Genomic DNA, 23,803 nt, shown 5'->3' with positions numbered 1-23,803 from the left:
ATATCTACCTGTCCATCCATCCCCTTATCTATCCCCCCTCCTTGCCCATATCTACCTGTCCATCCATCCCCCCTACATCCGCCCTCCCTGCCCAATATCTATCTATCTATCTATCTATCTATCTATCTATCTATCTATCTATCTATCTATCTATCTATCTATCAAGCACCCTCTGTGTCCCATATGATCCTAGCTGTCTCTTTTTGCTGTCCACTCGTGGCTCTGTCTGTCTGTCCAGTCCCGGGGCTGGGACTGGCAGCTCAAGAGCTGTTGCTTGGCCCTCTCCAGCATAGGCGCTGGAGCTAGGGGGGCTGCCACAGCCCCGGCTGGAAGTGGTTTCCATCCTATCCAGGGTTTACAGTTTGGTTCAATGGCTCTCAGCACCCCTGCTCTCCAGTGGCCACCTGGGCCACCTGAACATGCCTGTGTGCTATTCTTGCCTCCTGCCCCCTTCCCCCTGGTGGCCAGGGCACAGCCCTGGCAGCTGTGTCTTCTGCTGACCGTAATTCGCTCCGGCTGAGCTGTACATGCCCGAGGCTTCCCGGGTAAATCACGCTTAGGGGAAGATTGCCGGTGACTCAGAGGATGTCACGCAGGAGGGTGGGTGTGTGGGTGTGAGTGTGTGCGCTCCCAGCATCCAGCCAGGTCATTAAATCCTGGCGAGCTGGAACGTGAGTGTTGAACTCACCAGCCTGGCTTAGGCGGATCTCGTTTAGGAGGCTAAGGGCCCCAATCTTCTCCTTGGGGTCACGTGAAGTTCAAGGTGTTGGACACATTCCACAGCAGCCGGGGAAGTGCTTATCCGACCAGTCACAGCTGCTCTGCCCGCTGAGGTCACACTCACTGTTGTCCAAGGAGGCTCCGCTTGCTGGGGGTGGGAAGAGGTAGGAAGGTCAGAGCTCTTGGAGTGGCACTTGGGAGGGTTGGGTGGGGCTCAATGCCCAGCTCTGCAACCGATTTGCCGGATGACCTTGGGCATGTCACTTAATCCCCCGTGTCCCAGTTTCTCCATCTGTAGAATGGGGATGGCCCAGCCCTTCTTCGTGGGGATCATTAAATCTGTTAAGGATTGTAAGGTGCTCAGACAGTATGGTGGGGATAGTTCAGTGATGGGGACCTAAAGAAGGTGGGAGATGCCCATTTGCCCACTGGTGGCAGGAGCTCATAGAAGATGGAAGTTGAAATCTACTGACATACCTGTCCGTACCTGGTGCACTCTAAACAAGACAGAGAGACCCTGCCCCAAATCTAAATAGACAAAGAGTGGGAGGGGAAACTGAGGCACAGAGAAAGGCAGTGACTTGCCCAGGGCAGGACCTGCTCTGTGTTACAGTAAGACCAGACTTGACCCTTCCTAATAGGGATTGTTTACCAAGGCAGTTGGTTTGTGATGGGTCAAGACAGTTGGTTTGTAGTGGTACCAGATGCCTTGGTGATGGGCACCACTCTACACTGCTAAGTAAAATCCCAGGGCCGTGCTCGTTGCTGGGGTGACTGCATCCCGCACCCCGACACAAGCGCAAACTGGGAGCAGCAGCTATCCCTCCCAGTGTTCTGAGTGCCCCCTAGTGGCAGTCCTCATTAGAGCACCCCTCAGTGCCAGATGAGCCCACTGGACTGCACTGCCCTGTGCCCCGCATGGGGAACTGGGTTTGGAGAGAAGAAAAATGGCCGCCTGGAGGTTAGCTGCAAACCTCGTCGTCTGCTGCGTCTCAGGCCAAATCTCCCTGTGCTGCAACACCTCTTGCTCTCAGTCTCCGCTCTGCACCTCCCTTCCGGGACCTACATGCACGGTGCCTCGCAGGCGAGCGGCCCCCAGGGTTTAAGGAAGGATCAGAATGGGCCTCTGACAATTCAGAGACGAGTGGACATGCCCAGCGCCCAGACATTGTCCATCTCCCTGCAGGCAGGGGTGCCCACACAGCCTATTCCTCGCCCACAATCTGGATTTGGGATTCTTACAGGGCACAGTTGAGGGTTAATCCTGGGGCTTTGATTATTTGGCTTGAGAGTGCGCCTCTCCCCTGGATGAGTCTGCTGCAGCCTGTCACATGACAGTGAGGGGGGGACGTGCAGGTATTTCTTGAGAGGGGGTGTCAGGTGATATCACGAGCATGCCTGAGCGGGCCTCTGGAAGAACCAAAGTGACGGATTCTGGGTTATCCATCCAATACTGTCTTCTGATGCTGCTGGGAGCCTGGGCTGGGATTCTTAGAAGTGCCTAAGGGAGTTAGGCACCTACATCCAGTGGGACTTAAGCACACATGAGGCACAGAGGCTGAATAGGGACAAATGATTAGGGGAATAAGGCAACAAAAATGATTAGGGGTCTGGAACACATGAGTTATGAGGAGAGGCTGAGGGAGCTGGGATTGTTTAGCCTGCAGAAGAGAAGAATGAGGGGGGATTTGATAGCTGCTTTCAACTACCTGAAAGGGGGTTCCAAAGAGGATGGCTCTAGACTGTTCTCAATGGTATCAGATGACAGAACGAGGAGTAATGGTCTCAAGCTGCAGTGGGGGAGGTTTAGATTGGATATTAGGAAAAACTTTTTCACTAAGAGGGTGGTGAAACACTGGAATGCGTTACCTAGGGAGGTGGTAGAATCTCCTTCCTTAGAGGTTTTTAAGGTCAGGCTTGACAAAGCCCTGGCTGGGATGATTTAACTGGGAATTGGTCCTGCTTCGAGCAGGGGGTTGGACTAGATGACCTTCTAGGGTCCCTTCCAACCCTTATATTCTATGATTCTATGATTCTATGAAATTGCAGGATCAGGGTCTTGATCGGTGCCAGATGCCTCCCCAGGCGTGAGCCAAAAAGACCCATTTCTGTTCCCCAATAGCCAGGCGTTTTTGGCGCCAGGATGCGCTCTCTGCTCAGCTCTGCAGTATTCTTACGGGCAGCTCCCCAGTTTAGTGGCTTTGTTTTTTGTCCAGCACCTGGGAGATGCCTATTCTCCCGCTGGTGGCGGAAGCTCACGGAAGACGGGATCTGAAATCTACTGGCAGGCCTGTCCATACCTGGCACACTCTAAGCAAGACAGAGAGCCCCTGCCCCAGATCTACGTAGACAAAGAGACGGAGGGGAAACTGAGGCACGGAGAAAGGCCGTGGCAAGGCTGGGGCCAGAAGCCAGGTCTCCTGAGTCCCAGCGAGGCCCTAGATCCACTTGCCCCCCTGAGCGCTGATGAATTGCGCACCAGCGCCCACCAGCCCAATCCCTTTGCCTCCTGCATGCCAATCACCCTGGCTTGCAGACACCAAGAGCTGTCCCTCCCTGCTCGTAGTTGAAAGGAGTAGTAATTCATCTGCCCAGACACCGAAAAAGAACCTGGGTAGGTTGGCAGGTCTCCCTTGAAGCACCCAGAATGTTCTCCTCGTTCACTAATCAGCACGTTAATTAGGGGAACGTGCGGGGCGGCGGGAGTGGGAGCCAGTGCTTGAAACAAATATCTCCAAGGGGACACTAAAGGTTGCCTGAGCAGCGGGGTGATTTTTCCCCCAAAGCTGAGCTGGGGCTGGAGGAAAGCAGATGGCTTGATTGTTATCTCGGCCGGGATTTCGATGCACTCTTTGTTTCAGGGCTCTTTCATTGTGCCACCGGAGCGTGGGGGGCTTGTCTCCCCTCCTGGAGCTATCCAGCTAGTGGGGTGACGGTGGGGTGTATGCACAAGGGTCGGGGGTTAGTTCTGGGCTGCCACCCCCCCCACCCCCAGTCCCTGACCCAGAGGCTGCGTCACCTCATATATCTTGTCCACCGTCACAGTGACATTGACCTAATTTGCTCTCTGCTGCTTGTCTGCAGACGTCGGCGGGGCACCCAGGTGCCAGGGAGGCTGAAACCAGCTTGAAAATGAATAGGAAGCTGGCCCTAGAGAAAAAAAAAGCGGGGGGGGGGGGGTTGCAGTTCGTTAGGCTGTCTCGTTTGCATGGCAACTGGAAAAGCCCTCTTTTCTCCAAGGCGAAGGGGAGGGGTTGCCTCTTGCCTGGTTCCTGCTGGCCAAGGAGACGCACCTGGCTCTGGCCCGGGCATCAAAACATATGCCCTAGCTCAACCCCAAGATATGGGCAGGACACAGGGATCACAGGGGGAGGGTCTCTGGCCTGGGCCATGGAGGGATCCTTGTGGGGAGGTGTCTCTTGCCCGGGCCATGCAGGGGTGGCTGGGGGACGGTCTCTGGGTTGGACTACACAGAGGACCAGATTAGATTATCAAAGTGGTGCCTTCTGGCCTCAAAATCTGCACCTCTTTTGCTGGAGAACAAATATCAGCGGCTGAGGGAATCTGTCTTTCCAGGGGGAGCAGTCTGGTTCTCCGTTGCTTCCATGCCTTCCCCTAAGGGCCCAGCAGGCCTTAAAACAGCCCCTCCGAACAGCTTTTTCGTTCGTTGCTATGGCCACGAACCACAAAAAACTACAGCCAAAATTGGGAGCATCCGGGCCCATTGCACAGAGCACTGGACTGGGATGCTGGCTCTTGTCAGCTTTGCTAGTGGCTCCGTCTGTGCCTCAGTTTCCCTCTCTGAAAAGCAAGGATAAGGCTACTCGCCTGGGGACCTGAGTAAAGTGCTTTGAGGGCCCCAGATCGGATTATGTTTGCAGCCCCTTCCCCAAAGCTTGGGGTGGGGGTAGTGGTGGAGGGGATGGGGTCCCCCACCCCGACTTCCATGACAGGCAGAACCAGAACGCAGATCTGGGTCCAAAATGGGGAACTCTGTTCCTCCATTTATCATTACCCCCATCTGCTCATGTGCAAGGGGGTCGCTCTGTACAGTGGCTCCCCACTCAATTCTCCAGAGACCCCCCCATCCTGTCCCTGACCCTCCTCACCCACACACCAACCTCTCCTACCTCCTTGTAAATCCAGCACGGTCAGGCACCCCTGCAGAGTGGGCTCCCCAGTTGCTCAAAGGAAAGGAGCCTTTCCTTTTGTGGCAGGGGGCTGCCGAACTTGGAAGCCAAGGCAGAGCAGTCAGCTCAGCTGCTGGCTTTTGCTGCTCCCCCCTTGGTAAAGCGGGGTTCTCCACTCATCTGTCTTGGAAGGAAAGTCTCCCCAAAAGCAAGACATTGGCTGGTTAAAATCAACACACAGCTCAGCTGGGAGTGAGAGGATGCAGGCTGCGTTGGGGCTTCCCACAGGACCCCTGGATCTGTAAGCTGGGGGGAGGGGAAGCTCCCCAGCATCAAGCAAGCCAGAGGCTAGGAGGCCAGAATTTTAGCTCCAATTTAGGCACTGATGCAAGTGGCTGCATCTCGGGTGTGTTGGATGCTGGAGAATCTGGCCCTGATTTTGTCCCAGCTGCTGCGTGCGGGGCTCTCTGGAAAAAATCAATGCCTCTCTGCGAATTGACCCCATGGGAATCCTGGCCTTTGGCTGGTTTAGAAACTCCAGCCATAGATGGTTGGAGATTTTGGTGATGGGGCTGTGGAAGTAGTCAGACTAGGGAGGGAGAGTCATTGAACTACTGTGCTCCTGATTATTATTATTCGTTATCATAGTGCAGATGTGCTCAAGAGTCCCAGGCACAGAGCAGGACCCTGCACAGAGAGAACAAAAAGACAACCAGGGGCTCACTCCCCCACTGCTGAGATGCAGCCACCTCTGGGCTGGAGCATGGCAGCTGTTTATACAGGGATTCTCTCGCCCAGATCTAAGCCAGCCCCAGCCCCTGAGAGTGGGCGATCCTTGCTGCCTGCCCTTCTCCCCCTGACGCCGGACACTCGAGCTCTGTGGGGCTCGCTTTCCCTGCTGTCTCTGCTCCCAGATTCGCGCCTGATCGGAAGCTCCCGCCAGCCCGCAGATGCACTCCGATTTGCGTAACCTACTTAAGCCAAAAAAAGCGCGAGGCAGTTTCCTCCCCCGCCCCTCGCTCCACTGGTGAAGGAACGTGCTGGAAGATTAAACCCCGCACGAGTAGCTAGTGTCTCCTGGCAGCGCAGCTAAGTCCTTTACTAGACGCGTGTTCCCTTTCTGGGTAATCTCATTTATTTACACTTTACCATACGCAGGGATGCAGCATCCCATCTTGCCGGGGGAGAGGAGGGCTGTTTCCCACCCCCCGGGGGCCCCAGCTTGTCCTCTTTTTGCAGGAAGTTGCTTAGAGCTCAGGCACCCGAGACGGTTGCAAATGGAGCCTTGTGCCAAGCAAGAAATTTGGAGCTGGATTTTCAACGCCCTGAAATCCCGGGTTGTTCTGGTCTGGGCCCAGTATGAGGGGGCCTGAATTGGCAGAGGCTTCTGGGCACTGTCACAGTGTAAAGGTTAAACCACATTAGTGAGGAGCTATACAAGCCAAGGAAGTTAACACCCTTTGTGTAACCCCGGCTGCAGCAGCCTGTCTGGAGGGGCAGAGGGAAATCACCTGCATCCCAATCCCCTGCAGCACCTAGGTGACATGGGAAGGAGGGGGCAGGGGACAGATAGGACTGAAGAGCCAGGTTGTGTCTTGGCTTCTGCTGGGGTCAGGAACCCCAGATCCGACACACGTCCCTTACGAACTCCGGGGCCCTGGAGTTACCGCTCCAAATGTCCTGTCTTGCTCCAGCGAGGCGTCCCAAGCTGGGAACCCAAGATCTGACCCTCAGTTGCCCGATGCGACAAGTTATTTTACTGTGGGTGAAACTGACCCACTTTCTTGCTCCAAATCAGTGACAGACATCACGATCTTGCAGAGTCACGGCGGTGTGTGAAACCCCCACACGCTGGCATGAAGAATAGGCCTCTAGTCCCAGGCTTCCCCAGTGTGGAAAACACACAGGCAGAAGGGACACTATGGCGGGGAGCGGGGCTGATTTTCAGGGCTGCCACCCGCTTGACTTCAGCTGGAATTGTGGGATCCTCAGCACCTCTAAAAACTCAGGCAGTCAGCAATTTTGGGGCACCCGAAATCAGCGGAGCCAGGGTCAGAAAGGGGTCAGCAACCCCCCCCTTTGTTTACCCATGAACCTACATTTGTTTCTGAGGTTTTTTGGGGGTTTTTTTTGGTATTTGGTATTTGGCTGCAGTTCTGGACAGATTGCCGGGGGAGGCGGGGAGTGTTTAAGAGACACGTGTGGGACTGCAAAGGCCAGCTTGGATTCAGCCTCTAAATAACTCCGAAAGCCAAGCACCAAAAAACCCCCAAAAAACTCAAAAACGTGCTTCCCGTGTCTGGAGAGAGAGGATAATGGGGTTTAAACGCTGCAAACGGCTGGTGGTGAGCCGGCCCGGCCTGTGAAATGCAGAAGGACTCCCCCAGCTGCTGGGAGCTGGGGAAGCTGCGGAGTGTGACATGCCTTGTAAATATGTTTGAGAGTGCAGTGTGATTTGCCTTTGTCAGGAGAATTCAGGTCACCAGGTACGGGAGGCAGCATCTGCTTCCAGTGCAGTGCCGAGGAGAAGGTGTCTTCATGATGGATTCCCCCCTTCTCCTCCGCCCCCCAGTGCCCATGAAACACACGCTGCGGCGTCTTAACCTCTGCTGCTTTCCCAGCTCCAGGAGCTCTGCTGAAATCAGTCCCCCGGTGGGGATGGGTTTTATTTTTTTATTTTCCACGGTGCCCCTTTCCCGAAAGCAGCGGGTCCCCTTGTCAGATTGTCAAGTCAGCAAGGCTGGGACGGCGCCATTGTGCTACTCACCGCTCTGGGGCAGCAGGTGCCAACCGGGCTGCAAATGGCTGCGGCGAAACAGAGCCAGGGAAACTCAGAGGCGCTGGTGTCCTTTAGGCAGCGTGGTCTAGTGGCTAGAGTACTGAACTAGGACTCAGGGCAGCTGGGCTCTTCTTCAGCTCTGCCACTGCCAGCCTCTAGGCAAGTCACTTCCTCTCTCTTGGCATCTGTTTCCTCTGCCACCCTTTGTCTATTTAGACTGGGCACTTTTGGGGGCAGGGAGCCCCTCACTCTGTCTGTGCAGTGGCCAGCACAATAGGGCCCTGATCTCCACTGGGGTCTCTACATGCCATCCTAATGTAAATAGTGGCGCATTTATCAAAGAGAAATTGACTGAGAGGTCTAAGGGGAAATGGATCTAAATCTGAAGAGGGAATGTGCCATTCTGGGCTTCCCCTGTATTCCCAGTGCTGGAAATCAACAGGAGCTGTGAGTTGCAGGACTGGGTCAGTGTCTGGTTTGGGATCCCGCAGTGTAAGGTCCTGCAGTTGGATGGGGGCCAGGGCTGTGGGCTGAGAGTGATGCAGTTTTGCAAGCTGCCCTTTGGGGATCCCAATCCCCCAACATTCCCGGCCCAGCCACTGTTCCCATAAGATGCCAGCAGCATCCGAACAGGAAAACAGGCCCCTGTCTGTACCTGACCTTGAACCCAAACCATTGGGGCGAGTTCAGATCCAAGGTTGTCAAATCCAGACCTCGCCTTCAAGAGGATCCAGAGCCAGGGGGCAAGTTTTTGGCCCATAGAGGAGGAGAGAGCTGAATTATAGGCTGCTTGTGCATTGCCCAGGGGTGCCAACCACCCAGTGGGGCTCTAACCCCCTTTGGAAGGGGCCATGGTCGGGAAGCAGGAAGCACCAGGCGCAGGGCAATTTGTTGGTCTGTCTGCCGGCTGCAACAGCAAGGACCTGTCAAGGGGGGGAGGGTGCCCCCACAATGGGACAAGCCCCGTTCTGTTAAGGGCCATCAGACGAGTCCAGGGCACCCAGCAGCTGATGGGTCATGGGAGCCAGGGCTCCAGCAGTCCCCCTACTTCCCCCCAGCAGCCCCCCACTTCCGCCCAGCAGTCCCCCCACTTCCTCCCAGCAGTCCATTAAGACTTCCAAACCTTGGCACACACCAGCATCTCCGCCTTAGAGAAAAGCCCTGGGCAGAGTCCTTGGGCCAGCATGGAAGGGACCCTGAACGGAACTGCTGGGTCCAGATCTCATCCCAGCACCCAACATCTGCATCCCAACCTGGGTCCGGAGCCAAACTCAGAACCCGACAGCTGGTTCTGGTTCCAGATCCGAAGCTGAAACCCAGCAGCTGGGTCTGGAACCAAACCTGCAGTTGGATTTAAGATGTAAGAAACCCACCACCCGGCTTTGCAAAAGGAGTTAACTCCGGCAGGCTGACAGTCCCAGCTCCTGTCCCTCGGCCAGATATAGACTGGACCCACTGCTGGGCCTTGGCACCAAGCGACGGACAGACCCAAACCGAAGGGGAGCAGGGAAATTTACACCTTGCTCAAAAATAAATGTTTAAAGCATTTTCAAGATTTTGGATGAACGACAGGGCCAGGCGCGGGCAGGAGCATCCGCCTGGCTGCCAGGCTGCAAAACCCCAGCGTGGTAATGGTTAACCCCTGGCACTGCAGGGTGGGGGCAGACCTCCTGTCCACCCCCAACTGTTTGCATTAGCCCGCTAGAAAACCTTAAAGGGTTAATTTTTGGTCTGGGAGTGGACAGCCAGGTTCTGGTCCCAGAACAGGGAGGGGAGTGGGGACTAGTGGTTAGCGTGGGTGGGGGTGCCCAGGAGCCAGGACGCCTGGGTTCTGTTCCCAGTTCTGGGAGTAGGGGTAGCGGTTAGGGCAGACAAAGGGCAGCCAGGACTCCTGGGTTCTGTGCAGGGCTCCAGAAGGGAGTGGGGTCTAGTGGTTGGGGGAGGGGCTGACAGCCAGGACTCCTGGGTTCTGTTCCCTTCCCCCTCTCGGCACAGTGGAAGGGGGTGTGGGAGAGGGCGGGTAGCTTTGAGATGCAACCCCCTGAGGTCTGTCGGTCTGTCGATCGGCCCAGCCGAGCCCCCTTCGCAGGGGGGCACTTTTGCCGCTACCCCCCCACCCCACATTCGGAGTTTAGGGGCGTCTGAAAGAGGCTGCCCCCCCTCCCCGCCCATCGCCATCGCCCCGAGCCATCGCGCCCCCCCGCCCGAGCGCCCCGGGCCGCCGCAGCCATGTGAGCAGCCGGTCAGGTGTCCCCGGGGCTGCGGCTGGGGCTGGCGCGGCGCCCGCCCGCTGCTGTTCCCGGCACCGCGCCCCGGGCGGACACGTGCGAGCCGTGACCTGATTGAGGGGGGGCGGCCGTGTCCTCTCCTGCCCCTTTGGCCTGATCGTCTGCTGCCCCCCCCCCCGCCCCGGCGTGCCCTCTCCTACCCCCAGCCCTCCCTTGTGCCCTCTCCTACCCCTACCCCTCCCTTCTGCCCCCGCCCCCCGGCGTGCCCTCTCCTACCCCCTAGCCCTCCCTTGTGCCCTCTCCTACCCCTACCCCTCCCTTCTGCCCCCGACCCACGGCGTGCCCTCTCCTACCCCCTAGCCCTCCCTTGTGCCCTCTCCTACCCCTACCCCTCCATTCTGCCCCCGCCCCCTGGCGTGCCCTCTCCTACCCCCTAGCCCTCCCTTGTGCCCTCTCCTACCCCCTGCCCCTCCCTTCTGCCCCCACCATGCCCTCTCCTACCCCCTAGCCCTCCCTTGTGCCCTCTCCTACCCCTACCCCTCCATTCTGCCCCCGCCCCCCGGCGTGCCCTCTCCTACCCCCTAGCCCTCCCTTGTGCCCTCTCCTACCCCTACCCCTCCCTTCTGCCCCCACCATGCCCTCTCCTACCCCCTAGCCCTCCCTTGTGCCCTGTCCTACCCCTGCCCCTCCCTTCTGCCCCCCACCCCCCAGCATGCCCTCTACTACCCCCTAGCTCTCCCTTGTGCCCTGCCCTACTCCTGCCCCTCCCTTCTGCCCCCTGCCCCCTGGCATGCCCTCTCCTACCCCCTACCTCTCCCTCGTGCTCTATCCTACCCATGCCCCTCCCTTCTGCCCCCGACCCACGGCGTGCCCTCTCCTACCCCCTACCCCTCCCTCATGCCCTGTCCTACCCCTGCCCCTCCCTTCTGCCCCCTGCCCCCCAGCGTGCCCTCTCCTACCCCCTAGCCCTCCCTTGTGCCCTGTCCTACCCCCTGCCCCTCCTTTCTGCCCCCTGCTCCCCGGCGTGCCCTCTCCTACCCCCTAGCTCTCCCTTGTGCCCTGCCCTACCCCTGCCCCTCCCTTCTGCCCCCTGCCCCCCAGCGTGCCCTGTCCTACCCCCCCGCCCCTCCCTTGTGCCCTGTCCTACCCCCTGCCCCTCCCTTCTGCCTCCTGCCCCCTAGCCCTCCCTTGTGCCCTGTCCTACCCCCGCCCCTCCCTTCTGCCTCCTGCCCCCCGGCATGCCCTCTCCTACCCCCTAGCCCTCCCTTGTGCCCTCTCCTGCCCCTGCCCCTTCCTTCTGCCGCCTGCCCCCTGGTGTGCTCTCTCCCAACCCCCTGCCCCGGTTGTGCCCCCTCTGCCCCCATTGTGCCATCTATGCCCTGCCCTGATTGTGCCCCCTTCTGCTTCCTGTCCCCCTGTCCTGACCCCTTCTGCCTCCCTCCTGTTGTGCTCACTCCTACCCCTGACCCCACATCCCCGGCATCATCTGTCTGTCCGTCCCTCTGTTAGCTAGAGAGAGGGGTGTCAATCCTCTCATTTCTGCTGCCAGCTTGGATTTTAATCAACTATACATGAGGAAGGGGGGGGCGTTTAAAAATTTGCACTGGGCTACTCCAGTCCCAGCCCCTCCCAGCAGGGGGCGCTGTAGGGAGCGGGGCAGGAGCGCTGGCCGGGGTCGAGGCGCTCCTGGGGACACCAGTCCCAGCCCCTCCCAGCAGGGGGCGCTGTGGGTGTCAGGTAAGAGAGAACTATTGACAGGCTGCCTGCACTTTCCTGCCCTGCCGAAAGTAACTGGGTTGGAGTCTTGCTGTGGAGTGGTGGGCACTGGCAGGCTGAGCGGGGGGAGAGAAAGCGGCTGGCCCATGTGGCTGTTATGAACGTATTCCTCAGGCCCTGTGGCTGTGTTACCTGGGTGCCAGGGCATGCCACTCCCCGGGGGCATGGTGAGAGCAGAGCCCGACGGCAGCCTGATCTCTCTCTGCCCCCAGGCCGAATGGAGCAGGTGGCACGAAAGGGGCAAATCCCCCAGCTGGCTTAGCCTGGCGCCTCCTCCCATCCCGCCTGGCAACCCGCTGCTGCAGCACAGGGCCTCTCTGAGTTTCACCCCACCATTTTCAGGGGGCAGGCGGGGCTCGGCTGTAAATATTTGCTCTGAGCTGGAATTTGGGCTGCCGGGGGTTGAGTCCGGGCAGCGCCTGCCAGGTTAAAAGACCGGATCGGGGCCTTCTTAAAATCACAGGCACAACCCCAGAAAATACCGGGAGGGGCGGGGAGCGCTTATTTTGGGTGCGGGCGGGTTTAAAGGAATGTGTGACGGTTCCCACTGTGGGGGAACCGGTTCCCGCTGAGATCTTCGAGTCGAGAGCAGCTATTTTCCTGATATAGGTCACCAGGAACATGCGTGCATGTGGGTGCCCACATGCACAAGGGGGCGAGGTCTCCTCTACGCCTCCGTGGGCGCCCTCCACACAATCTTCAGGCAGTTTGCTGTGACTGAGGGCGGAGGGGCCTCTGCTAATGCAAAAGGCAGAACTGGGATGGCAGGAGGGCTCCCCCCACGCTCCCTCTGCCAGTACAGGTGGGGACTGAGGGGCATGGACGGGGGCTGAGTGTCCGACCTGGATTTGGCTCAAAGCTCTCGCTCAGAACTGGGCCCGCAGAGAGATGGAATCGAGGCAGCTGGCGTCCCCCCACCCCCACCCCCCCGCCCCGGGCAGCTCCACATGCCAGCGTCCCTGGGAATCTTGGCATGACCCCTGCTGTACCCTCAGACCCCTGGGCCGGCTCCCAGCAGGATGAGCCGGGTTTGCATTTTGTCATCTGTTTCTTTGCCCTACTTTCTGCAGCACGTGCCTCACTGCCCCACATTCCCCGCAGCCTCATCTCAGGGCTGCCCGGCGACTGTGTGTACGTGTGTGTGAGTTGGTGTACGCAGGCGGACACTGTTCCTCCTCCCCCCCCCCACACGCTGCAGCTCCACGTGAGACACTGGGCGAGCTCCAGGGGGGGCTCTGATCTCCCCATCTCCCAGCCAGGTGGGCTGTAGCTGCTCCCTGGTCCTGTCCCCTCCAGCTGTCTGTTGCCAAGGGAAGGGAAGGGACCCTGAGTCTGTGCAGGGGTTCGGAGGTGATGGAGTTCGTCAGTTGCACAGATTTCTCCCTGCCCTGTGTCTCCATGTCTTTCATTTTTCATCCTCCCATTTCATTTGCCCTGCCCCCTGTTCTTTTTCCCCCCTCTCCCATTACACTAGCCAGGCAGGAAAACACCTGTGTGCCCTCCAAGATTAAACCCTGGCAGGCCTGAGCCCTGGGGGATGGACGCCGGCCTGCGTCCCCCGATGCAGTTCCCCTGCCCCTACTGGAGGCTGCAGATCCTGAGTACCCTCTATCCCAGCTGTTGCTTCCTGCTGTTTTCTGCAGCAAGACTCAAGCCAAGATCCCCATCTGACCTCCCCCGCACTGCTCTGTCTCCCCCAGGCAGCGTGATCCTCTACGTGGGCTCCACGGCCGGCTCCAGCCCCACCCCGGGCAGCCCACCCAGCGGCTACCTGGTGCCCTCCCCGCAGCACTCCCTGCCCTCATCGCTGGAGGAGCTGACGCTGACTGAGATCGGGGCCATCAAGCCGCAGGATTCCAGCTCGCCATCCTCGCCTAAGGTGGCCTTCCAGTTCCCGGAGGGGGTCAGGTACCCCAGCAAGGGCCAGTCTCCCCCCACGCAGAGCAGAGTTGCCACGGCCAAGCAGAACGGCGTGACCGGCACCTTCTCTAGTAAGTGACCAGGGCACGCTCTGTCATCATCCCCCTTCTCCAGCTGGGGAAACTGAGGCACAGAGAGGGGAAGGGACAGCAACTCAGCAGTAGAATCCAGGAGTCCTGATGCCCTGGCTCTCTGCTCTAACCACTAGACACCACTCCTCTCCCAGAGCTGTGGATAGAACCCAGGAGTCCTGACGCCCAGCCCCCCTGCTCTAACCACTAGACCACCCAAAGCAGCAGGAATACTGGGGGGTAGGGTACTCTCACATGAAGCCACAAGGGACCAAATTGACACACATCTGGGACCATGCACCCCCTCTTTGGGGGGTCCCCAGTCCTGTAGGGCTGGCAACCTAGTCTGGCTGGAAACAGGGGCATCTCCGAGAGGCTAGTTAGTGACTCTGGGCAGCAGTGGGAAGGGGGATGGGTCTGAGGGAGGCAGGTGAGACCCTGGGGCGGGGCAGATGGTTGGAGGGAGGGGGTGGAGCGCCCATCGCTCTCCGTCGGGGAGGCTGCAGTGGGGTGGGCAGGAGGGGACCGAAGGAGTGTGATGCTCACCCCTCCCCCTCCCCCTTGCAGAGACGGGCGGGATGGTGCTGCTGTGCAAGGTGTGCGGGGACATCGCCTCCGGCTTCCACTACGGCGTCCACGCCTGCGAGGGCTGCAAGGTGCGGAGGCGGGGCCAGGGGCGGGGCTTCGGGGGCGGAGGGGGGGGGGACCAAGGGGACGCGCGGCGCCTCCTTGCAAGCCGGGGCGTCACCGTGGCGCCGTCTCCCCGGGCGACCCGGCTCAGAGGGGAGCTCGTTGCCAGCACCCCCCACCCCGAGCCTGCGGGGCGGGGGGGCACAGAGGGGCGGGGGGTGCCTGGCGCTGACCCCTCTCCCCGCTGGCCCCCTCCAGGGCTTCTTCCGCCGCAGCATCCAGCAGAACATCAACTACAAGATGTGCGTGAAGAACGAGAACTGCATGATCATGCGCATGAACCGAAACCGCTGCCAGCACTGCCGCTTCAAGAAGTGCCTGGCCGTGGGCATGTCCCGCGACGGTGAGCGCAGGGGGCCCGGCCCCCCGCCCCCGGCCCCGGCCCTCCCCCCGCCCCGCCCCCGGCCCCCCGCCCCCCGCCGCCTCCCTGCTTACCCTGCCCGAGAGTCTACCCCACCTGCGGTCCCAGCCCTGGGCTCCCCCCCACATCCCCTCTGCCAGTGCCCCTCCCTCCCAACCCGCAGCCCCACCTGTGATCCCAGCCCTGGGCTCCCCCCCACATCCCCTCTGCCAGTGCCCCTCCCTCCCAACCCGCAGCCCCACCTGTGATCCCAGCCCTGGGCTCCCCCCCACATCCCCTCTGCCAGTGCCCCTCCCTCCCGACCCGCAGCCCCACCTGCGATCCCAGCCCTGGGCTCCCCCCCACATCCCCTTTGCCAGTGCCCGTCAATCCCGACCCGCAGCCCCACCTGCGGTCCCAGCCCTGGGCTCCCCCCCACATCCCCTCTGCCAGTGCCCGTCAATCCCGACCCGCAGCCCCACCTGCGGTCCCAGCCCTGGGCTCCCCTCCACATCCCCTCTGCCAGTGCCCCTCCCTCCCGACCCGCAGCCCCACCTGCGGTCCCAGCCCTGGGCTCCCCCCCACATCCCCTCTGCCAGTGCCCGTCAATCCCGACCCGCAGCCCCACCTGCGATCCCAGCCCTGGGCTCCCCCCCACATCCCCTCTGCCAGTGCCCGTCAATCCCGACCCGCAGCCCCACCTGCGATCCCAGCCCTGGGCTCCCCCCCACATCCCCTCTGCCAGTGCCCCTCCCTCCCAACCGGCAGCCCCACCTGTGATCCCAGCCCTGGGCTCCCCCCCACATCCCCTCTGCCAGTGCCCCTCCCTCCCGACCCGCAGCCCCACCTGCGATCCCAGCCCTGGGCTCCCCTCCACATCCCCTCTGCCAGTGCCCCTCCCTCCCGACCCACAGCCCCACCTGCGATCCCAGCCCTGGGCTCCCCTCCACATCCCCTCTGCCAGTGCCCGTCAATCCCGACCCGCAGCCCCACCTGCGGTCCCAGCCCTGGGCTCCCCCCCACATCCCCTCTGCCAGTGCCCGTCAATCCCGACCCGCAGCCCCACCTGCGGTCCCAGCCTTGGGCTCCCCCCCACATCCCCTCTGCCAGTGCCCGTCAATCCCGACCCGCAGCCCCACCTGCGGTCCCAGCCCTGGGCTCCCCCCCACATCCCCTCTGCCAGTGCCCGTCAATCCCGACCCGCAGCCCCACCTGCGATCCCAGCCCTGGGCTCCCCTCCACATCCCCTCTGCCAGTGCCCCTCCCTCCCGACGCGCAGCCCCACCTGTGATCCCAGCCTTGGGCTCCCCCCCACATCCCCTCTGCCAGTGCCCCTCCCTCCCGACCCGCAGCCCCACCTGCGATCCCAGCCCTGGGCTCCCCACCACATCCCCTCTGCCAGTGCCCCTCCCTCCCGACCCGCAGCCCCACCTGCGATCCCAGCCCTGGGCTCCCCCCCACATCCCCTTTGCCAGTGCCCCTCCCTCCCGACCCGCAGCCCCACCTGCGATCCCAGCCCTGGGTTCCCCCCCACATCCCCTCTGCCAGTGCCCGTCAATCCCGACCCGCAGCCCCACCTGCGGTCCCAGCCCTGGGCTCCCCCCCACATCCCCTCTGCCAGTGCCCTTCCCTCCCGACCCGCAGCCCCACCTGTGATCCCAGCCCTGGGCTCCCCTCCACATCCCCTCTGCCAGTGCCCCTCCCTCCCGACGCGCAGCCCCACCTGCGATCCCAGCCTTGGGCTCCCCCCCACATCCCCTCTGCCAGTGCCCCTCCCTCCCGACCCGCAGCCCCACCTGCGATCCCAGCCCTGGGCTCCCCCCCACATCCCCTCTGCCAGTGCCCCTCCCTCCTGACCCGCAGCCCCACCTGCAATCCCAGCCCTGGGCTCCCCTCCACATCCCCTCTGCCAGTGCCCGTCAATCCCGACGCGCAGCCCCACCTGAGGTCCCAGCCCTGGGCTCCCCCCCACATCCCCTCTGCCAGTGCCCCTCAATCCCAACCTGCAGCCCCCCGCCCTTTTATCCTGGCCGTGGTTCTCTCTTGTGCAGACTCTCTGAATTGTGCTGACTGTTTCTGATATGCCGTCAAACCGCCCTTTCCCCAGGAGACCCACAAAGGAATCTAGCAGGGGATGGAGGAGGTGGCTTGAGGCGAAAGGCCAGGGCACTGCCCCCCTGCGGCCGGGACCCCCCCTCCCCCTGAGGCAGCCATAGCTGCCTCCCTGCTGCTCTGGCCAGTCAGCAGCTACCCCAGCTGATAAATGGGAGCTCTGTGCTGGGGGCTGATTTATGGCTCTGAGGAAGGGGGGGGAAGTGGTGTGGGGGGATGCCAGGGCCAGGCTGTGATTAATGGCTCGAGCTTCTCCCATCCGCTCATGATGTATTTGTTAGACTTTGAAATGGCTCCTCAGCATTAGCGTGCTAAGAATGGCCGGGAGGAGGGGTGTGGTGTGAAGGGGTGGTGGAGAGACCAAGAGATGGGCCGAGACCAGACCCAGATCCATGGAGGTGTGCTTGGATCAGCACCAGAACGATGGAGAAGGATCAGGATTGGGGTTGGGACCACACCCAGATCCATGGAGGTGGGCTTGGATTAGCACCAGAACTGCAGAGATGGGCCGGACCGGGATTAGGGCTCGAACTTGAGCCGTGGAGATGGGTCGGGACTGGGACCAGAATCAGAACCAGGGAAGTGGACTGGGACTATGACCAGAGGTTCCCAACCTGGACCTCTTCACTGGGACTCTTGGCTCCCCCGGCTTCCCTCCTCCCCTCCCCGATGGTTCTGGCTCTCTGCTGGTTTGGGTCAGGAACGTGTGAGAACCAGCTCCCTGGATCTCAGCACCATCAACACCCAAATGCATGAGTCCTGCGCACCCGTCCAACCACTAGTCAGGGGCTGGGGGCAGCAGGGGCCAGGCTCCTGGGTCCCGCCTGTCAGATAAAGCTTGCTCACTGGTCCAGAGTGCAGGGCAGAGGGGCACACAAAGGCAAAGTAGAGCCTAAGGGTGAGCAAACAGCCCGGGGATCTCGCCTCCCTTGGGCCTGATCCTCACAGGCAGGTGGGGGGAATCAGGAACTAAACCCCAAGACTGAGCAGCAGCCTCAAGAGCTCCCCAAAACCCCAGCTGCCAGGGGGTGTAGGGCAGGAAAGGCCCACGGACATTATCCAGGCTCACAGCTGCTGTGTTAACAAGGGGGGGGACTGCAGAGAGGGGCAGGGACTGGTGGGGGAATAGGGAGAGATGTGGTATAGAGTGGGGGAGGAAAGAGTCAGGGACAGGGAGGTGAGGGTATGGGAGAAGGATGGGGGGAGGGCTGGGGAAGGGGGTGGGGAGGGAATCCCAGGGCGCTCTCCCCACCACTAGCCCTGCCAGTTCCAGGCCCATCTGGGGCTTTGCGGGGGCAGCGGGATCCTGTGTGCGGGAAAGAAGGTTTCTAGGTCACGGCTGCCATGTGCAGCCCCCGCTCCAGCTCAGGCTATGGCAGCAGCTCCCAGAGCAGGCATCAGCCTCCAGACTTTCCCCCCTAATCTCCCCCGCATGCTGCTCCCCACCAAGCCCCAGGTGGGCGTGAGAACCAGGCTCTCTGCCCTGCCCAACACGGGGCTCATTCACCTCCCACACATGTCCCCTCGCCTGAGGCTGCAGCACTGGGGTCCGATCCTGCTTTCGTTGCCATGTTTCCATGCAGGATCGGGCCCCACTGTGCTACACCCGCCAGGGGCGCAGTGTGGGGAGGGGGGAATCCCTGGGGCTACTCCTCCCCTTCCCCTGTTCCTTCCACCCCTGTGATCCACCCCATCCCCACCCAGCATGGGCAGGGCTGGAAATTCACTCCCGGGAAAGTCTCTTGTTGGGTCAGAGTTATTCTGTTGTCGGGCCTCAGCGGAGCAAGGAAGGAGAAATTGGGGGAAAGTGGGGGCTGGGGATAAGGAAGATACTTGTTATCATCAGCTAGAGGTCTCCGAGCACTTTGCAAAGTGGAGCAGTATCACTTTCCCCAACTTAACAGATGGGGAAACTGAGGCACAGAGCAAGCAAGTGTCTTGCAGAGCAAATTGGAGTTGGCATGAGAACGCAGGAGTCCTGGATCCCTTCTCTTTCCCCACCCACAACCACTAGATCCTCACTTCTTGGGGTGGGGAATAGAATCCAGGAGTCCTGTCTCCTCTTTCCCCTGCTCTAATTAGACATCACTCGCCAAGGGTGGGAATAGAACCCAGGAGTCCTGACTTCCCTGCTCTAACCTTCTAGTCCCACTCCCCTCCCAGAGCTGGGGATAGAACCCAGGAGTCCTGACTCCCAGCCTCCCCTGCTCTAACCATCCCCCCACTCCAGTCCTCCAACCAGGAATAGAACTCTGGGCTCTGTAGCTGCCTGCCAAAGATCTGATCTGACACCCACGCAGCCATATTGACTGTAATGAGTCTCTCCTGATTTACATCAGCTTATGTCTGGCCTCAGGTCGGGACTTGGGGGAACCCCCTGAGTGGTGAGACCATCGGGCAGGAGCAGAGGGAGCCACTCGGTCTGTCTGTCTCAAGGAGCCTTGATAAAATCTCATACTCCCCCCGCCTCCCCCATCTCTGCCTCAAGAGGCTCTAGAGGTGAATCCCACACCTCAGCAGAGGTGCTAGGCCGTCCTATAGCAGTAGATTGCCCCAGCCCCTCTGTGCGTCTCCCATGGGCCTTGGTGCTGCTCCTGACTCACTGACCTCATTACGGAGAGAAGTGGAGCAGAGATGTGCCAGGCAGGGGGTGATCTGGGCAGAGGAAGGGGGATAGGCAAAGGTGCCACTGCGGGGAGGGGGGAGACATCAGCCAGTGGTGGGGGAGGGGCGCATGCGGGGGGTTTTGTAGGGGGTGTGGGGTGCAAAGCGAGCTGTGTCAGTCTCGACACACAGACCTCCAGAGGGAAGAGAAACAGCTGCATCGTGGGAGGCAGCTCTGCGATGCAGCGTGCTCTGGGGTGGAGCACAGAAGCCAAGCGCAACCATGTAGAACAGGACATTACTGTTACTACCTGCCGTGACTGGGGCCCTGCTGCATGCCCCACGAAGGGAACTGTGGGGGGTGACAAGCCCCTAGCGCCACCTCCTACTGCCTGGCCCTGGGGGGGGGGGGGGCTCTCCACCCAGTGCTGCTGGCTCGCTCCCTCCCCATTGCTCTCTACCCCCAGTGGGGGGTGCTCACGAGTGCACCCCTAGTGCCTGCCCAGCTCACGCCCTCTCTCCTCCCTCCCTCACCCCGGCAGCTGTGCGCTTCGGGCGCATCCCCAAGCGGGAGAAGCAGCGCCTGATGGACGAGATGCAGAGCTACATGAACAGGCTGAACGAGGCCCCCATGGACGTGGGGCTGGGGCCCGAGGGGGAGGCGCCCCCCAGCCCCGATGCCCAGGAGGAGGAGGCCATTGGCGCCATCTCGCGGGCCTATCATGACATCTTTGTCAGCGGGCAGGACCGGCTGGGCAAGCGGGCTGAGCCCTACCCCTCGCTCTGCTACACTGACCAACAGCTCAACAACGGCGATGCCTACGGGCAGTACGACTCAGCCCACCTGCCCCTCTCCGGCTACGGCGCCTGCCCCCAGGAGGCCCCCGGCTACGTGGACAACGGGCCCCGCCGCTTCGGCAACGACATCTACCAGGCCCAGCAGGCTGGGTACCTGGCCAACGCTGGGCACTACCCCTCTTTCGAGTATGGCTACTCCGAGAGGGCATGCCCCTGGCGCTCGGCCACCAGCAGAGGCATTGTAAGTAGCCGGGCACGACCCCCGATGGCAGGGGTTAGGAGGGAGGGCACGGGCTAGCCCCTGGGGGGAAGCAGGACTGGCTCAGCTGGGTGTCCAGAGGGGAAATTGACGCCTAGAGACGGGGAGTGACTGGCCCAAGCTTACTCAGCCGAGTCAGAGTTGGGATGAGAACCCCGCCCTAACTATTAGACCCCACTCCCTTCCCAGAGCTGGGAATAGAACCAGAGTCCTGAAACCCAGCTCCCCCCACCCCCGCTCTAACCACTAGACCCTACCCCACCAAACAAAGGACCAGGAATACAACCCAGGAGTCCTGACTCCCAGACCCACCCCTCCACTCTAACCATTAGACCCCCTCCCCTCCCAGAGTCAGGAATACAACCCAGGAGTCCTGACTCTCTCTAATTCCTAAACTGTTGCCATCTGATTGTATTCAAATCCCTCCACCCCTCCCTGCCCCATAGTAACTTCCTCCCCCTTCGGGTTCCCAGTGGGAATGAAGGGCGCTCTGCAACCCTCTGGGTTGGGCCCCAGAGCCCCAGATCTGCAGCTGGATTGACACCAAGAAGCAACTTGGTTCTTAAGAGTTGGCTCCCCCTCTTGCACTCTAGGCTGCATTCCAGGGCGGGTCTGTCTCTGCAACCCCATGTGTTGCCCCTCGGGCTCAAATACAATCTCCTTTGGGGAGACTCCTCCCCCACCCCTGCAACAATCTGAGATGCCAGATCCTTGCCAGCCGCAATCCAGAGTCACTGAGCCCCACAAATGTGGACCCCCTTCGAAATCTGGATCTCGTTCCTCCTGTTCCTCCAAATCTGGATCTGATTCTCCAGCTCCCCCCAAATCTGGCTCTGAGCCCCCCCCCCCCCCCATCTGGATCTGATTTCCCCCATCCCCAAAGTTTTCAGTGTGTTTCCATTCTGGGGTCCCAATCCAGGCCCACCTGGCCAGGTTAGGAGGCTGGTGCTCCTCTTGTCCCTCCCTGCATTGCTGACCTGCCTTGCTCTCCCCACCCAGGCATGCCCTTTGAACGCCAGCCCATACTGCAGCAACGGCAAGAGCAGCCAGCAGGTGTGGGAGGAGTTCTCCCAGTGCTTCACGCCTGCTGTCAAGGAGGTGGTGGAGTTCGCCAAGAGCATCCCAGGCTTCCAGTCGCTCTGCCAACAGGACCAGGTCATGCTCCTCAAAGCAGGCACCTTCCAGGTCAGTCAGATGCCCCACCAGCCTGAATCTGGGCCCCTCCTGCCTGGAGCGTGGCCTCGGGTTGCACCTGTAGCGGGGTCGGGTCTGGTCTTTTCCCTTCACCCTGAGCTGACACACTGACTTGCTGGGGATATCACAGGGAGCTGGGTGGCTATAAAACCCCATCACAGGGAGAGAAACACAGGTCCCCCCAAGATTGGTGATGTCTGGGAACCAGAAAGTGGGTGCCCAGGAGGGACCCCGGAGGAGGAACACAGGCTCAGTTACCCAGAAACTGTGACCTAAACTAGACAAATTGTGACTTGAAATAAAGCACAGATTTTTATGTGAGTGTAATTAACTATCAGCACAACTTTTACAGTCAATAAGTCCCGACATGGGGAGCAAATATTTTGTAGCGAGCTCTTCGGTCTAGCAGAGAAAGGTCTGACACCGGCCAATGGCTGGAAGTTGAAGCTATAGACAAGTTTAGGCTGGAAATCAGGTGTAAATTTTTAACGGTGGGAGTAATTAACCATTGGAACAATTTCCCAAAGATCATGGTAGATTCTCCATCACTGGCAATTTTAAAATCAAGACTGGATGTTTCTCTAAAAGATCTGCCCTAGGAATTATTTGGGGAAAATTCTCTGGCCTGGATTATCCAGGAGGTCAGATTAGATGATCACAATGATCCCTTCTGGCCTTGGAATCTATGTGTGTGTCCCTCTATGCTGGAGGGAGCAAGGCCTCTTTTTTTTCCGTGTGCGCCCCCTACTGTCTGGAATCAGAACTACTGACCTGTGTGTCATAGCCCCCATATGGCTAACTGCCATGGGAGATTCTCCTCTAGCTCAGGGCTTTTGCAGCAGGAGGATTCAGCTGGGTTCTGCCCCTGCTGTCTATGTGGCCATGACATGCTGGGCACAGATTCTGTTCTATTGTGTTTTATGTGGGAAACATCAGGTGGGGGATAAACTGCTGTCCTAGTGGTTCCAGAGTTCCCTTCGTGAGTTCGTCTGTGGGGATCAAACCCAGGACATGTGTCTCCAAACAGCTTGAGATAAAACTTCCGTAGCTTGGCAGCACCTGTAGAGAAGGTTCATCCACCCATGTCCATGTCCCAGGCACTAAACCCACCCTACTACCATGGAGCACCCTCATCCCAAGCCTCAGAGCTGCCAGGGCTATTCAATTTTCCACCCAGGCAGCTTGTACAGCACCCTCGACTCCCACTGGGAAGCCCGAGAGGGAGGAAGTTACTCCAGGGCAGGGTCGGGGATCGAATCCATTACCTGCATCTAAAGACCTAGTGGCTAGAGCACTGAACTGGGGCTTAGGACAGGCTGTTTCCCCTCTCTGTGCCTCAGTTTCCCCATCTGTAAGATAGGGATAATGATACTGACCTGCTTTGAGAGCTACTGATGACAAGTTCTAGGCCAGGGCTAGGTACTATTCTGATTATCATTGCCTGAGCTAAGAGCCCAGGTCATAGGAATATAGGACGGGAAAGGCTTCCTGGGTCAATGAGTCCAGTCCCCTGCTATCACAGGCAACCCAGGCTTATAATTATGTAACTCATCTGAGGACCCTTGGCACCCCCAGATTCCTAAACCCTGTTCACTGTCTGGTCACTCATGGGGGACATTATCTGGATGCCCCCCACCGTGGCGCTTGTGTCAGAGCGCCCCCTGCAGGCTCAGCTCTGACCTTCTCCTCCCCTCCCGCAGGTGCTGATGGTGCGGTTCTCCTCCCTCTTCAACGCCAAGGAGAAGGTGGTGACGTTCCTGAGCGGCGAGACCTACTCGCTCTGCAGCCTGCGCTCTATGGGCATGGGCTGCCTGCTGGACGCCATGTTCGAGTTCAGCGAGAAGCTCGGCTCCCTCGGGCTGGACGCCCAGGAGATGGCGCTCTTCATGGCTGTCGTCCTTGTTTCAGCAGGTGGGTGCGCGCCCCGGGGGGATCTCTGATGCCGGCTCTCTCTCTGCAGAGCCACACAGGTGACGTCAGCTACAATCCCCCTGCAAAGCCCATCCCTGGGTGTATCGGGCCAGGTGTTCTGCACCATGCAGGCTGGCCCACTGCTAAAAGCCCTGCTGCCTGTTCTCTACGCTTGGCCCTGGGGGCAAGGACAATGATGGAGCGGGAGTCCCCCATGTCCCTCAGGGATCGCACCCCCAGTGCATGCAGCATGCTGTTGCACATGGAGCTG

General features: G+C 60.1%; 1 protein-coding gene across 1 annotated transcript in view; it reads left to right on the top strand.

The window, feature by feature from the left end:
- Nucleotides 1-23,803, top strand: part of LOC125629341 (nuclear receptor subfamily 1 group D member 2) — a 29,253-nt gene that overhangs the window by 3,084 nt on the left and 2,366 nt on the right. The window contains exons 2-7 of the mRNA XM_048834753.2: nucleotides 13,334-13,624; nucleotides 14,192-14,280; nucleotides 14,513-14,657; nucleotides 19,913-20,409; nucleotides 21,427-21,612; nucleotides 23,322-23,532. Of these exons, the coding sequence (XP_048690710.2) occupies nucleotides 13,334-13,624; nucleotides 14,192-14,280; nucleotides 14,513-14,657; nucleotides 19,913-20,409; nucleotides 21,427-21,612; nucleotides 23,322-23,532 (1,419 nt within the window). The remainder of the gene's footprint in view (nucleotides 1-13,333; nucleotides 13,625-14,191; nucleotides 14,281-14,512; nucleotides 14,658-19,912; nucleotides 20,410-21,426; nucleotides 21,613-23,321; nucleotides 23,533-23,803) is intronic.

This window comes from Caretta caretta, chromosome 20 (assembly GCF_965140235.1).
Source record: "Caretta caretta isolate rCarCar2 chromosome 20, rCarCar1.hap1, whole genome shotgun sequence".
NCBI lineage: Eukaryota > Metazoa > Chordata > Testudines > Cheloniidae > Caretta > Caretta caretta.
Note: the sequence above shows the minus strand (reverse complement) of the source record. Positions and strands in the feature narration are given on the sequence as shown.